This window comes from Nerophis lumbriciformis, linkage group LG17 (genome assembly GCF_033978685.3).
Source record: "Nerophis lumbriciformis linkage group LG17, RoL_Nlum_v2.1, whole genome shotgun sequence".
In the NCBI taxonomy this organism is placed as follows: Eukaryota; Metazoa; Chordata; class Actinopteri; order Syngnathiformes; family Syngnathidae; genus Nerophis; species Nerophis lumbriciformis.
This window is the reverse complement of record NC_084564.2, coordinates 12,000,871-12,017,500: the sequence shown is the minus strand read 5'-3', so window position 1 is coordinate 12,017,500 and position 16,630 is coordinate 12,000,871. Positions and strand designations below refer to the sequence as shown.

The 16,630-nt window shown below is 37.8% G+C and overlaps 2 protein-coding genes across 2 annotated transcripts; one reads left to right on the top strand and one right to left on the bottom strand.

Annotated features, from left to right (window-relative positions):
• Positions 1-1,969: 1,969 nt before the first annotated feature.
• LOC133614500 (claudin-9-like) lies at positions 1,970-4,905 on the top strand. The gene has a single exon (XM_061972499.1). It carries the CDS (start codon positions 2,241-2,243, stop codon positions 2,904-2,906), a length of 666 nt encoding a protein of 221 aa, XP_061828483.1. The 5' UTR covers positions 1,970-2,240; the 3' UTR covers positions 2,907-4,905.
• Positions 4,906-5,065: 160 nt separating this feature from the next.
• On the bottom strand, positions 5,066-16,505 carry sbds (SBDS ribosome maturation factor). Its single transcript, XM_061972498.2, has 5 exons — positions 16,241-16,505; positions 15,947-16,076; positions 14,365-14,565; positions 9,210-9,374; positions 5,066-5,536 (listed from the first exon to the last, which is right to left on the bottom strand). The coding sequence occupies exons 1-5, from the start codon at positions 16,366-16,368 to the stop codon at positions 5,411-5,413; spliced, it is 750 nt and encodes a 249-aa protein (XP_061828482.1). The 5' UTR covers positions 16,369-16,505; the 3' UTR covers positions 5,066-5,410.
• Between the last annotated feature and the right edge of the window lie 125 nt (positions 16,506-16,630).

Below are 16,630 nucleotides of genomic sequence, written 5' to 3'. Positions count from 1 at the left end.
GCAAAACATATTACATATACTTGTTTTTAATGAATACCGTTGCCTGCTACGCTACTGTATTTTAATAGTGGTCATTATGGTGGTAATTGGTGAAAAACGGTTGAGAACCATTGGTCTCTCATAATGTTTAATTACATGTATAAAAGGTTGTAAACAGTTTTTATTCAGTGGTCTAGCAATGAAAAGGACATTTAATTGATACGTACTGCACGTTTTTTTTTTTTTGATTGATTGTTTGAGACTTTTATTAGTAGATTGCACTGTCCAGTACATATTCCGTACAACTGACCACTAAATGGTAACACCCGAAATAGAGATATCCGATAATATCGGCCGATAAATGCTTTAAAATGTAATATCGGAAATCATCTGTATCGTTTTTTTTAATTATTGGTATCGGGGTTTTTATTTTTATTTTTTATTAAATCAACATAAAAAACACAAGATACACTTACAATTAGTGCACCAACCCAAAAAACCTTCCTCCCCCATTTACACTCATTCACACAAAAGGGTTGTTTCTTTCTGTTATTAATATTCTGGTTCCTACATTATATATCAATATATATCAATACAGTCTGCAAGGGATACAGTCCGTAAGCACACATGATTGTGCGTGCTGCTGGTCCACTAATAGTACTAACCTTTAACAGTTAATTTTACTCATTTTCAATAATTGCTAGTTTCTATGTAACTGTTTTTATATTGTTTTACTTTCTTTTTTATTCAAGAAAATGTTTTTAATTTATTTATCTTATTTTTATTTTTATTTTTAAAAAGGACCTTATCTTCACCATACCTGGTTGTCCAAATTAGGCATAATAATTAGGGATGTCCGATAATGGCTTTTTGCCGATATTCCGATATTGTCCAACTCTTTAATTACTGATACCGATATCAACCGATACCGATATATACAGTCGTGGAATTAACACATTATTATGCCTAATTTGGACAACCAGGTATGGTGAAGATAAGGTCCTTTAAAAAAAAAAAATAAGATCAATAAGTTTAAAACATTTTCTTGAAAAAGAAAGTAAAACAATATAAAAACAGTTACATAGAAACTAGTAATTAATGAAAACTAGTCAAATTAACTGTTAAAGGTTAGTACTAAAGGTCCTGAGTAGTCTTGGGTTCAATCCCAGGCTCGGGATCTTTCTGTGTGGAGTTTGCATGTCCTCCCCGTGACTGCGTGGGTTCCCTCCGGGTACTCCGGCTTCCTCCCACTTCCAAAGACATGCACCTGGGGATAGGTTGATTGGCAACACTAAATTGACCCTAGTGTGTGAATGTGAGTGTGAATGTAGTCTGTCTATCTGTGTTGGCCCTGCGATGAGGTGGCGACTTGTCCAGGGTGTACCCCGCCTTCCGCCCGATTGTAGCTCCAGCGTCCCCCGCGACCCCAAAAGGGAATAAGCGGTAGAAAATGGATGGATGGAGGTTAGTACTATTAGTGGACCAGCAGCACGCACAATCATGTGTGCTTACGGACTGTATCCCTTGCAGACTGTATTGATATATATTGATATATAATGTAGGAACCAGAATATTAATAACAGAAAGAAACAACACTTTTGGGGTTGGTGCACTAATTGTAAGTGCATCTTGTGATTTTTATGTTGATTTAATAAAAATAATAAAAATAAATTTAAAAAAAAAACGATACCGATAATAATAAAAAACCGATACCGATCATTCCCGATATTACATTTTAAAGCATTTATCGGCCGATAATATGGGCAACATCTCTAATAATGTGTTAAGTCCACGACTGTATATATCTGTAACGGTTGATATCGGTATCGATAATTAAAGACTCGGACAATATCGGATATCGGCAAAAAGCCATTATCGGACATCCCGACACCTGAATAATTTTTTCAACTTGTTTAAGTCGGGGTCCACGTTAATCAATTCATGGTTTATCAACAGTGATAAACAAAGGACTATTTAGCTTTTATTTAGTGTGCATGGAACTTGTTTACTTGAGTAAAATGGTGTGATCAGTAGAAGACAGTTTGTCTCTTTAAATCCGGCTAGAGAAAGCAGAGAGTGCGTCTTTGTTTCCGCCGGCGGGCTCCAACTGGGAGAGTGAAGCTGTGTCAGCCTCAGAACAAACAGGAGTTTCTCTCGCCGCCAACACTAAAAGAACTGGTTTGTGGTAACAAACTTGCTTCAGGCCACGCCCCCCTGCGCTCCGCCGCCAGCTTGTTTGCGTGACGGCCCTCAGAGGAGTCATGCGTTGGCGTGTGGAGTTGGCCGGCCTGGGTCTGGCCCTCGCCGGGTGGCTCTGCGGCGTCTTGACGCGCTGTCTGGCTCTGTGGAAGGTGAGCGGCACGCTGGACAACACCACGGCCACTCTGCCGGCCTACTGGGACGGCGTGTGGCTGGACTGGGACCAGTGGGACCTGGCCCACGATGGGCGTCTGCATTGCTCCTTCTACCAGGCGCTCATGTCTCTTTCTGGAAGCTTCCGTACGTGGAGAGCCCTCATCATGGCGGCGCTGGGCGTGGGGGCGTTTGCATTTGTAATTGGCGCCGCAGGGGCCGTGTGGTTCCCCAAGCGGGGGCAAATCAAAGTCTTTTCCGGGGCTCTTTTTGTCCTCTCCGGGGTCCTGCTGCTGGTTCCCACTGCTTGGACCTGCCACCACTCTAGTCAGCCGCTGGAGGGCGCTGTGCACCTGAGGAGAGACTGGGGACCAGCTTTGTATTTGGGGTGGATCTCTTTTGCGCTGATGCTGGCAGGAGGGATCATCCTCACCACCCGGTGTCCCACCTCAGAGGCACAGGCTGAGGCCCCTGGAGGCCCAAACCTGGAGGAGGAAGCAACTCACCCTCTGAGCAGGATCCACAGGACCGCCTTCACAAGCAGCCAGTATGAACGTGGATCAGTACCAATTTGAAACAGACAAAATTATTTGGACGCGGTTCTTTGTGACTTCAATAAGATGGATGAAAACGTGAAGCTGTGAGAGAACAAATACCGTATTTTTCGGAGTATAAGTCGCACCGGACGAAAATGCATAATAAAGAAGGGAAAAAAACACATAAGTCGCACTGGAGTATAAGTCGCATTTTTTGGGGAAATTTATTTGATAAAACCCAATTTAAAATAAATAAAGAATAGTGAACAACAGGCTGAATAAGTGTACGTTATATGAGGCATAAATAACCAACTGAGAACGTGCCTGGTATGTTAACGTAACATATTATGGTAAGAGTCATTCAAATAACTATAACATATAGAACATGCTATACGTTTACCAAACAATCTGTCACTCCTAATCGCTAAATCCCATGAAATCTTATACGTCTAGTCTCTTACGTGAATGAGCTAAATAATATTATTTGATATTTTACGCTAATGTGTTAATCATTTCTGCGATGAGGTGGCGACTTGTCCAGGGTGTACCCCGCCTTCTGCCCAATTGTAGCTGAGATAGGCTCCAGCGCCCCCCGCGACCCCAAAAGGGAATAAGCGGTAGAAAATGGATGGATGGATGTTAATAATTTCACACATAAGTCGCTCCTGAGTATAAGTCGCACCCCCGGCCAAACTATGAAAAAAACTGCGACTTATAGTCCGAAAAATACGGTAGTTTGAGTCTATATTGTGTATAACTACACTGAGTGTTCACAGTTGGTGTCTTGGCATCTGTCTTGTTTAAATACAGCAAGCAATGTTATAAATCTAAAACACACACACACAAATATATATATATATATATATATATATATATATATACACATACCTGTCTTTCTTTATGTGCCAGCTTGAAAAATGACCAATCTGGTGTTTATGGCTTGTCAAGTTGTGCAATTAATAACTGAACAGTGTGCCGAGGACATCGATTAAAGTGCACTAAACAGGTATTTTGCTTATTAAATTGGTGCACAAGCTTGCCTATGGTGTACAAAAGTAGTGATAGATTAAGCGGTCTTGCTCCTGCGACTTATAGTCCGAAAAATACGGTACTAACATTGGGTTTTTATTTTTTATTTTTGAGTAAGGATCTGTGTGGAGTTTGCATGTTCTCCCCGTGACTGCGTGGGTTCCCTTCGGGTACTCCGGCTTCTTCCCACCTCCAAAGACATGCACCTGCAGATAGGTTGATTGGCAACACTAAATTGGCCCTAGTGTGTGAATGTTGTCTGTCTATCTGTGTTGGCCCTGTGATGAGGTGGCGAATTGTCCAGGGTGTACACCGCCTTCTGCCCAAATGCAGCTGAGATAGACTCCAGCACCCCCCGCGACCCCAAAAGGGACAAGCGGTAGGAAATGGATGGATGGATTTGAAGTGGAATTACAATTGGCACATATGTACCACAATGTCCTTATGTATATACAAGGGCTGTCAAAATGAACAAGTTAACTCATGTGATTAATCGCATTATTGTGAACACACTTAGATTAATCGTGCAATTTATTTTGACCGTACAAGCTCTTTTACGGTCAGTGATCAGATCAATGCAGTACAAAAATGGGTCTGCTCGCTGGCAAATTTCACTCCAAAATACATCCTAAAAGAAGTTTAGATGAAACTGCGACCAAGTTTTGTGCAAATAAATCCCATGCAAACATTTAAAAACGTTCCTGGACAAAAAAATCGCATTTGTGTACAAATATTGAGGTATTTTCTTAAGCAAATTTTGAATATGCGAGCGAGTAATCACAATTCCTCCAAATTCCAAATTGTAGTTAATCTGATTTTATAAAAAAATGTTATGATTTGACAGCCTTATTATATACAGAATATAAACCAGTCAAATGTGTTTTTTATTTAGATTTATTCAGTACATTTGGATATTTTATTGCCTTTTAGGAAACTGAATTTGGGATTTTTATTAACTGTTAAATGTAATCCTCAAGTTATCAACTACTTTCTTGAAATATTTTACTGTGTATTGAATATAAGCATTTTTCTTTTGAATTTGAACAACTGAAATGAACTTTTTAAATATATTGTATTAATTCAGATGTACCACCTGTACATGCTGTTAACACACAGGCCTTTTTTAGGCAATCTAAGATATAATAATGTAAAATGAATTTGACGTGCTGTTGTATGGATAAATCTGATAGCACCTTTTAATGTTGTTCTTAGTTCAAAAGAAGGTACATCGTTGTAATTGGTTTGAAAAGCAGCCTTACTAATGACACAACATGAATGAGTTAGTCATTAAGTTGTGAAAACGTATGTTAAGCCTTAAAGACAAGATGCAAAGCTGAAATTTACAAAAATAAATTTAAAAAAAGACCCGGCTAATGTTTAAACGTAGAGCAATCATGGCCGGACAGTATAGAGCGGATTACTTGCAATTTGTCTCAGTGGGAAAGGGGAGGAGCTTAAGTGACGAGCCTTGTTCAGCCTTTTATATGTTGCATGTTGATGCTTCTGTGGCGGTCCTATAGCTTCTCGTCGCCCTCCTCCACATCCTTCAGACACAACACCTCCAGCGAGCCTCGGCCTTTCGTCTCACAGCGGATCAGTTCGTCGATCTCCCTGAAGCAGCCGGGATCCACCAGACACACCTGAGCAGGTAAAGCAGAATGGTGATGAACATGAAATATATGATGTCATCAAATGTAACCGTAACTAGGCGATGAGTGGGTAATAGTAGTTCCATGTTTAATGGCACCCTGTGCGACTAGTGGTGATAATCTCTCATTGTCATTGGTTTGGTGTTATCGACTTCATGTGTGCAGTACTGCTGAGCACAAATTAATATGAATCTTTTTTTTTTCCCCCTCAACCTTTGGGCGCCCCGTAGAAATTGTCGCCCTAAACAATTGTCCATGTGGCCCATATCTAAAACCACCGATTTTTCAACCGTTTTGCCGGAACACCGGCTCAAATTTGAAACTGCAACTGTCTATCCACAGTGTGAAACCGCTTCTAAGATACTGGTCCTCAGAGACATGGCGAACGTTTCCTTCCAGGAGGACTAGAGGGGAAGGACTGGCTAAGCATGCAACACACACACACTGAGCACAGGACAACGCAAGAGCTTTAAAGTAGGGGTGATCGATCCAGATGGCGATACGATCAATACCAAAGGGATGTAACGATAAACAGTAATAATGATAATTGCGGTAAAGCGCCCGACGGTTAGTATTACCGTTTTAAATTAAAATGATCGAAAAACCGAGATCAATACAACTGTACTTTGATAGACTCACAGACTGACTGTCCTGCTCGCTATCTTAAATGCTGACATGAAAACAAGAGTCATTAACGTCTTTCCCCATTTAAAAAACGACATACCCCAATTTAAACTAATATAAACACATTACTGTCTGAGCAACTACCATACGATAACGTACAAAGGCGCAGGACTAAATTTGGCCAAATGGTGAGGTCTATCAGAGGCATAGTCATGGAACAGGCTGCCAGCCCATGTCAGAAACTGTGACACCTATTGAAAACTAATCAGACATGCATGCACAATTAGATTATTCACTTGTTTTTTTTGTTTGTTTAATTATTTTGTCCATGGTCTGTACTTATGGTATGCTTGTACTATGTAATGTCTTGTAATGTATCTATTCTTTTGTATCATGACCTGTTGAATGTTTACTGTATTAACCTGCCTTAGGACAACGGAGGAAAATTTGATATTGTGCTAACTCCGGCATATTTACATTGTTGCTCTATGTTGATGAATATGTATTGTCCTAATTCAAATCAATAAATAAATATCCTATTGTGCACATTGAACCTACAAGCTGTGCTCTCTTAGCGTCCCTCAGAGACATCGTTCTATACTCAGAGGAAAATAAACAAGGTGTTTATACGGTGAGTTCAGGGACCGCTTAATAGAGTAGGACGAAATGCCCGCCAGAAATAATAAATAATAATAGATTTTATTTGTTACGCATTTTGAATGTAAATAAATCTTAAAGTGCCAGAGTACAAACCAATAATTTAAAACGATAAAAGCTTAGCCATTAAAACAGATAAAATACTAAGTATACTAAGACTACTAATCAGTGAAGCATAAGAAACACAAAACATGTACAAAAGTGGCTTTTTTCTAACAGTGTGTTTATTTATTTTAGTTACTTAAAAAATGCTAAATTTGGTCATAATATTTTAGTGTGTGTATAAGTACTTTTTGAGCACATTCAACAATACTGCAATAACGATAACTGATATGAAATGTTTGTATTGTTAAATCCCTACAGGTAGTATCAATATATAAATCATACTAAAGTAGTTGCCGGTTTTCTTTTAAGGAATATAAATCATTATCATAGCGGTTAATTTATTTTATAGAGGAATATAGTTAATCATAGATCTAAAAAGTATTGATTTTGAATCGACAATCGTTTTGAATCGGAAATCAATTCTGAATAGAGTCGTTACCCCAAGAATGGAATCGAATCGTGTGGTGCCCAAATATCCACAGCCGTACCATCCATCCATTTTCTACTCCTTGTCCCTCTGGGGGTCGCACAAACTGCACCAAACTGACCGCTAAGTAGCTTTTTTGGTCCAGAACTAAAGACTGAGCTACAAGTGTGAACTAGGGATGTCCGATAATGGCTTTTTTCTGATATCCGATATTCCGATATTGACCAAACCCTTAATTACCAATACCGATATCAACCGATACAGATATGAACCGATATATGCAGTCTTGGAATTAACACATTATTATGCCTAATTTGGACAACCAGGTATGGTGAAGATAAGGTCCTTTTAAAAAAATAAAATAAGATAAATAAATTTAAAAAAAATTCTTGAATTAAAAAGAAAGTAAAACAATATAAAAACAGTTACATAGAAACTAGTAATTAATGAAAATGAGTAAAATTAACTGTTAAAGGTTAGTACTATTAGTGGACCAGCAGCACGCACAATCATGTGTGCTTACGGACTGTATCCCTTGAAGACTGTATTGATATATATTGATATATAATGTAGGATCCAGAATATTAACAGAAAGAAACAACCCTTTTGTGTGAATGAGTGTAAATGGGGGAGGAAGGTTTTTTGGGTTGGTGCACTAATTGTAAGTGTATCTTGTGTTTTTTATGTTGATTTAATAAAAAAAAAAATACAAACAAACAAACAAAAAAAAACTGATACAGATAATAAAAAAAACGATACCGATCATTTCCGATATTACATTTTAAAGCATTTATCGGCCTGCCGATATTATCGGACATCTTTAGTGTGAACACAATAGGGCTGCAACTAACGATTAGTCAACGTCTATCTTAACGATTGGTCGACTAGTCGGTTAATAAAGCGTACACATATTTAATGGCTCTAATTTTTACATCGACTTCTAAATGCACCATAAGGTTTTTTTAGGCATGTGCTTACGAACAACAAAGATGACTAATTCATTCATATATATATTTACTTATACTGTAACTGTGCTGCTCATTCAGCTGTTACAAAAATTAAAATGACTATTGAAATGTCAATTAAAAAGAAAGGCAAAGTGCTAAAAAAAAACACACAATCAACCTTGATTATGTATTTAAAAACAGTTAAAATAGCAGCAATGAAAACAAACACAAAATCTTCCTCAAAAAGAAAGAAAATCATTTTATGAAGTTTAAAAAGCTGCACACTGGTATATTGACTATTGATTAACTATTGGCAGTTTTAGAACTCTAATAGACTCAATGTGTATCTTTGATCATTCTTAAAATGTTGGCTATTTAATAGATTTTTTTTCAATCTTACGATACCTCTGCATTGGTGCGTGTGTGCACGCGCACACATGCGCGGTTTGCGTTTGTTAAAGTGCATTTTTTTACGGCATTGCAAATTGAAGCTGCTTTAAAAAGTACTTGAATTGATAAGTTTAGCTTGGGATAAAATGATAGTTAAAGTTGTTTTTCACACAACTAGGCATAAGCTAACACTCTAACCGAGGTTGAGATGCATCCTTCCTCCAAATGTCTGACATCGTGGCTCCGCTTTAAATGCTTGTGTATCGCAGATGTACTGCCATAAAAACAAGGTCCGCTTTGCTAAATGAGCAAGGTATTCATGTTTTTAACAAGAATGAGAGGAAATATCTTCAAACTTTTCATGTTATCACTGGCGTTGTTTTTTGCCACTTCCACCCAGAAAAACACGAGTGATGACGTCACGACTGTTGTCGACGACAAATGTTATTGTTGACAATGTCGACTAATCGTTGCAGCCCTGGAACACACAAAGCGCGTCTTTTTCTCTCCTCACCATTTCCAGCTCCTCGTCAAAGTCTTCACTCTCGACCACCTGCAGGAGCGGTTTGAGCTTCTCCTTCAGCTTTTTGGCGTCTTTACTCGGCATCCTAAGACGCAGCTTCATGTGGGCCCGCTGGATCTCCATGGTCTCCTTCAGCTGCTTGATGACCTCCAGAGCCTAGAAACAGAGTCTCTAGTACTGTTACGTGCATAAAATGGCACTTTTACAAAGCAGTGTACAGATCACGGTGAGAAGAAATCCTGTTTCAAGAATAATATAAAATTGTAATTTATAACAGATACATACTTGCACATACCATATTTTACGGACCATAGAGCGCACCGGATTAAAAGGCGCACTGCCGATGAATGGTCTATTTTTGATCATTTTTCATATATTAGCAGGCCTTGAGTTTGAACTTTTTAAGGTCAAGGCAAGTGTTGCCTTAAAAGAGGGCTCATATTTTAGGGCACCAAGGCAAACATTATTTTCTTTTGAGGCAGGAGATATATATATATATATATATATATATATATATATATATATATATATATATATATATATATATATATAGTGTTCATGTATGAGATCTAGTGCTGCCAAATAAAGCCAAAGTAATAATTAAGATTATTGTTATCAATATTGAAATCATGATTACTGATTGTTAAATAAAGCAGTGTTGGGGTGTGAACGTAATACCATCATGTCATTTGTAATGTCTAATAAAAAAGACTATAGATAAACGTTATCCATATATTTATAGACAAATATTAATTTTTTTTAGTTTTTAATAACATCAACTTGTCAGCTTTTTGTCATTACATGATGCCTTTATCTCTATTTTTACATTTTGATAGAGAGAGTTTTTATTTTATTTTATTTTTTAAAGTTATGTAAATCATGTAAATGATGTATCGGGACAGATCCATTATGAGTTTGAGCAGAAATATGTCGTATAGGAATTAACTATACACAATAACACATTAACAAACTTATGTCACATGAATGATTTTTGAAGTGACATGAAAAAAAAAAAAATTACGGTAATGTAAACAAAACCTGGTGTTTACTTTTAGATATTAGAATAAAACACAAAGCAGTTTGGCTAATGAAGATGAAGTCTAATAAACAAGCTTCGTTCTTCTCCAACGCCTCCCTAGTGTTTCAGTACAACAGTATAGGCCAACAAAAAAAAAAAACGGAGTGATACCTCACACATCGAATACACAATCTTCACGGCCTGCGTTCAATTCGATGAGATGACAAAACATTATGGCTAGTATTGATGTTATTTAAACACTGATACAGTTTGCAGTTAAATAAAGGAGTGAACATCCCAGTAAACAAAGTAAAGACTTTATAAACATTTTGTGACAACGTTTGCGACACATCACCTGCTGCAAAACATCAAATAGTTTTCTTCTTCGCCGTTTACTTTTAGTGTGGGGACAAGTGTCTCCAATATTGTCCACACCTGTCTCCATCTAAACACAGCAGTGTGCTCTTAAACGCATCGCAGGAAGCGAGGGAAAATGACGTTAAACCAAGTGCTTGGCTCCGTTTACTCCGAGGGGAAATCTCCGCAGCAAAGTCGGTGTCGTTGGTCCGCCATGATTATCAAGCTAAACGACGCTAGTGCGCATGCGCCTGACTTCCTGTTGCCGAAAATGCATTAATAAATGACGTTTCTTTGGTAATGAAAAAATTAAAACAGTATTACGAACCGTCGGGAATTATCGCAAATTATCATTATACCGTTTACTAGTGATGGGTCCGGCAACACCGATGCATCGGCGCATGCGTCGAGCTCATAGAGCAAAACCCTGCGTACCGCTTTTAGAAAGTCACGTGACCGATCATGAGCTGTTTTGGTCACGTGACCGATACGCCAACTGTGTCGCACTGACGCCTCCTCTGTGCCCTGTGAGCGGCTCTTTTCTACAGCCGGAGAAATAATAACTAAGAAGAGAAATTGTCTAAAATGTAATACGTCGGAAAAACTTTTTTTTTTTTTTTTTATAAAAATGTGTAAAAAATAAAATTTAAAAAATTCCCAGTCCACAATCATCCACAACACGTTCTCTTAGATTTCCATGTTATTGTAACCGAGCGTTCTGGGTTCGCATATTCCATGTACTGATACAATATAATAATAAAATAATAAATGGGAGTCATGAGAGCAGGTCCGGTCTCCACCACTTCTTTAATGTCATCTCCACACTTATAGACCTCTTACGTCACAGCCCTACAGCAACTCTGGAGGGATAAAACTCCTTCTCCTTACCTAACACTCCGGTAACTTGGGACACCCTGAACTGTTTGTTACATTATGATACATGTTCACATTATTTATTGACTGTATCTAAAAAAGATAAAAATATATTTTTATTTAAATGAAGATATGAAATAATCCTAAATGAAATACAATGACTTGGTTTATATTATTGTACATACTAGGGCAGGGGTCACCAACGCGGTGCCCGCGGTCACCAGGTAGCCCGTAAGGACCAGATCAGTCGCCCGCTGGCCTGTTCTAAAAATAGCTCAAAGAGCAGCACTTACCAGTGAGCTGACTCTATTTTTTAAATTGTATTCATTTACTAGCAAGCTGGTCTCGCTTTGATCGACATTTTTAATTCTAAAAGAGACAAAACTCAAATAGAATTTGAAAATCCAAGAAAATATTTTAAAGACTTGGTCTTCACTTGGAATAAGCGGTAGAAAATGGATGGATGGATGGGTCTTCACTTGTTTAAATAAATTCATTTATTTTTTACTTTGCTTCTTATTACTTTTAGAAATACAATTTTAGAGAAAAAATACAACCTTAAAAATGATTTTAGGATTTTTAAACAAATATACCTTTTTACCTTTTAAATTTCTTCCTCTTCTTTCCTGACAATTTAAATCAATGTTCAAGTAAATTTATTTATTTTTTTATTGTAAAGAATAATACATATTTTAGCTTCTGTTTTTTCAACGAAGAATATTTGTGAAATATTTCTTCAAACTTACTATGATTAAAATTCAAAAAAATTATTCTGGCAAATCTAGAAAATCTGTAGAATCAAATTAAATCTTATTTCAAAGTATTTTGAATTTCTTTTAAAATTTTTGTTCTGGAAAATCTAGAAGAAATACTGATTTGTCTTTGTTAGAAATATAGCTTGGTCCAATTTGTTAAATATTCTAACAAAGTGCAGATTGGATTTTAACCAATTTAAAACATGTCATCAAAATTCTAAAATGTATCTTAATCAGGAAAAAATACTAATGATGTTCCATAAATTCTTTTTTTAATTTTTTCAAAAAGATTCAAATAAACTAGTTTTTCTCTTCATTTTGTCGGTTGAATTTTGAATTATAAAGAGTCGAAATTGAAGAAAAACTATGTTTCAAAATGTTATTTTAAATTTTTTCTTGTTTTCTCCTCTTTTAAACCGTTCAATTAAGTGTTTTTTTCATCATTTATTCTCTACAAAAAACCTTCCGTAAAAGGGAAAAAAAATGTACGACGGAATGACAGACAGAAATACCCATTTTTTTATATATATATAAATGTATTTATTTAGCTATTCTTGTTTAAATCACACTTACGTGTAACTTACAAATGACAATATATTTATTTATTTAAGTGTGTATCAAACTGGTAGCCCTTCGCATTAATCAGTACCCAAGAAGTAGTTTTTGGTTTCAAAAAGGTTGGTGACCCCTGTACTAGGGCATAAAATCAGTGTCAGTTGAGTCGGTCCATAGGTTGCCTGTAGGGATTTTTAATGTCCAGCAGATGTCAGTATTTAGTGACACAGTATCGACACAGTATCAATACAGTTTTGCAATGTGTCGAAACGCTTCATGATGCCTCATCAACCCATCACTACCGTTTACTGTTACATCCCTAGTCCATTAACAAGTAAAAAGTCAAGGGCGGTGACGGTATGTTCTTGCCGCAAATGTTGGTCAATTTTGGGGCATTACGGCAAATGACGAGGGCGGTCGCGGCAAATGCAGCGGTGCCGCGGTAAAATTCGGGCGCTGTATTAGGCGCACCAGATTATAGGGCGCATTAAAGGAGCCATATTATTATTATTATTATTTTCTAAAGTGAAAACTTGTGGTCTACATAACATGTAATGGTGGTTCTTTGGTCAAAATGTTATTTATGTGGCTCACCTTCGGCAGCGTCTTCTCCCCGTCATCTTTGTTGTAGCGGTGTAGCGTGCAAGGACGGAAGTGGAAGAAGTGTCAAAAGATGGAGCTAACTGTTTTAATGACATTCAGACTCTACTTAAATCAATAACGGAGCAGCATTTCCTCATATGGAAACAACAACACAGGAAATGTGTCCCGTGAAAAATCGTCCGACCGGAACTCTAATAACTAAAGTTCCTTGGGTGAATAATATAAACTCACTACGCTGGTATGTTTTAGCGCTTTCATGGCAAGTTTACTGACAGATATAAGTAAGAACTTTACACTCTTTTATATTACAAATGGCCACAGGGGAGGATGAATGTCACATAACAAGAAGATAGAGGAAAAAGAAGAAGCTTATCGACTCAAGGACGCGCGCAATTTTTCAGGACTTATACAGATACCAAATGCAGATCAGCAGGTACCCAAAGGTAAGAAAAGTTGCTTTTGCATAATATTGCGAAACAAAATGCCAGATAATATGTCTTACCTTATACACACACCATAATAATACTCATATGTTTAATGCACCGACAATCCATCAAGCGGTGCGGCTTCATAGCTTACCAAAGTCTTAGTAAAACATTTTGATACATTTTTGAGCGCCGTGTGTAATGTTCTATATTTTAAGTGGAACATATAAAACGTTGGTGTTGTTTACTTGAGACATATTGCAATCATAGTGCTGTCTACACTCATTTCTTATGTTTGACTGCCATATACTGGTCACACTTATCATTACACCACGTACCAAATAAAATAGCTTTGAGGTGAGTAAGCTCAACCAAACTTATTCCTTATATTAGGCGCACCGGGTTATAAGTCGCACTGTCGAGTTTTGAGGGAAAAAAAGGATTTTAAGTGCGCCTTATAGTCAGGAAAATACGGTACATATTTTGTTCTTGTAAATTATAATACAATTACTGTACTTCTTGTTGAGGAAAACATGCCCCAGCTCCACGCGACTCCTCACCTGCTGCTTGGTGCTCTTAGTAGTCTTGACAGAGTAGTGGTTGTCCTTCATGGCCCGCTCAATCAGATTGACCGTGTACGGCCTCTTGGTCTCGGGGTTGACGCACTTCTCGGCCACAATGGTCGCAATGTCCCTGAACATTGTCTCCAGCTGATTCTGTCGTTCCTTGTCGGACACTTGCAGCTCCCCTTTGGCCAGGATCTGTCGCCACAAATGAAGAAGACACAGATTTATTTGTCCAACTTTTTTCCCCCCAATTGTTCCCTCATGTACTTGCTCTGGGACATAAGTAACTTTTTGAATAGATTGTACTTGTCAAAGTAATTTTACTGCAACATTTTTTTTTACTTTTACTTAAGTATTTTTGTGAAGAAGAAACGCTACCTTTCCTCTCTTGCATTGACTTTCATTACAATCACTACATTTATTTATATCATCATTAGATTCAATCATAATTTATTGATTATTGCTTGCAAAGCCGAATTATTTACGCTTGTCAGGGAGACTTCTTCCAGCGGACGTAAATATACTCTCATACTTTGATTGATTGATTGAGACTTTTATTGTGGTTGCACAGTGAAGTACATATTCCGTACAATTGACCACTAAATGGTAACACCCCAATACGTTTTTCAACTTGTTTAAGTCGGGATTCATGATACAGATATATACTATCATATATACTATCATCATAATACAGTCATCACACAAGATAATCATCAGGGTGTATACATTGAATTATTTACATTATTTACAATTCGGGGTGTGGAGGGGGGGTTAGGTTTGGTAGTTATCATGAGTCATCAACAATTGAGAACAGAGAAATGGATATTGAAACAGTGTAGGTCTGACTTGGTAGGATATGTACAGCAAGTAAAGGACATAGAGAGAGAGAGAGATCAGAAGGCATAAGAAAAAGTATCTACATTTGATTGTTTACATTTGATTATTAACAATCCGGGGAGGGTGTTAGTTTAGGGTTGAAGTTGACTGGAGGTGTACTTTTATTGTTGTGTTGAAGGAGGATAGAGATGCCCTTTCTTTTACACCTGTTGGGAGCGCATTCCACATTGATGTGGCATAGAAAGAGAATGAGTTAAGACCTTTGTTAGATCGGAATCTGGGTTTAACGTGGTTAGTAGAGCTCCTTCTGGTGTTGTGGTTATGGCGGTCATTTACGTTATGGAAGTAGTTTCACATGTACTTCGGTATCAGGGAGGTGTAGCGAATTTTATAGACTAGGCTCAGTGCAAGTTGTTTTACTCTGTCCTCCACCTTGAGCCAGCCCACTTTGGAGAAGTGGGTAGGAGTGAGGTGGGATCTGGGGTGGAGGTCTGGAAGTAATCTGACTACCGGGTAGCTTGTTCTGGGATGTTTGGAGTTTAGATTTGAGGGTTTTGGAGGTGCTAGGGTACCAGGAGGTGCATGCGTAATCGAAAAAGGGTTGAACGAGAGTTCCCGCTAGAATCCTCATGGTGCTTTTGTTGACCAGAGAGGAGATTCTATAGAGAAATCTCGTTGACCGTGTACTGTTGACTACCTCTGTAAATGATATATTGAGCTTCATCTCTTTGTACTGTACCTGTTTACAGATCTCAGTCAGATCGTCCGTCCCAAAGGCCTTGCACAAGTCTTCCTTTTTAGCCACCTGCCCTTTGGAGACGTTGACGAACACGGAGTTTGTCTGTAAAACCTCATCCAGGTCTTTCTCTCTGCAAAGTTCAGACACAATGACAACAAAAGAAGATGCGACGCTGTCATGTTTTGACATGAAAACTCGTCCAGCTCAAGATTTGAATCTTTTAACCGGACATCTATCTAGCCGTTGAGTGGAAACACGTGACGACATATTGAAATACAAATAAACAATACTTACGCTCCCGATCGCCAGCTGACAACTTTATTCTTGTAGCAAGCGATTTCAAAACGCTTGCCTCCCTTTTTTATCCGCACCACCGCCACATTTGTGAGCCGTATTTGGTTGGTCGGGGTAAAAATGGACATGTTTGCGCCCGTCTAGAAAGTTTATTAACGATAAAAACGCGTTGTCGAACGTCGTCAGCCTTGTCGATGTTGCTTGTGTCTTCCTTATTTAGCGTCCGCCGGGAAACGTCGATAGCGACACAAAAGTTCCGCGGCTTATTTATTATTTATTGGTCTATAAAATAAGCCGAAAAAGGTGTATAAATTGTTCTAAAACGTCTATTTGTCTAAAGCGTTATTTTTGGAAAACAATGTTAATATTTTTCAATATAAAAGGCTGGGG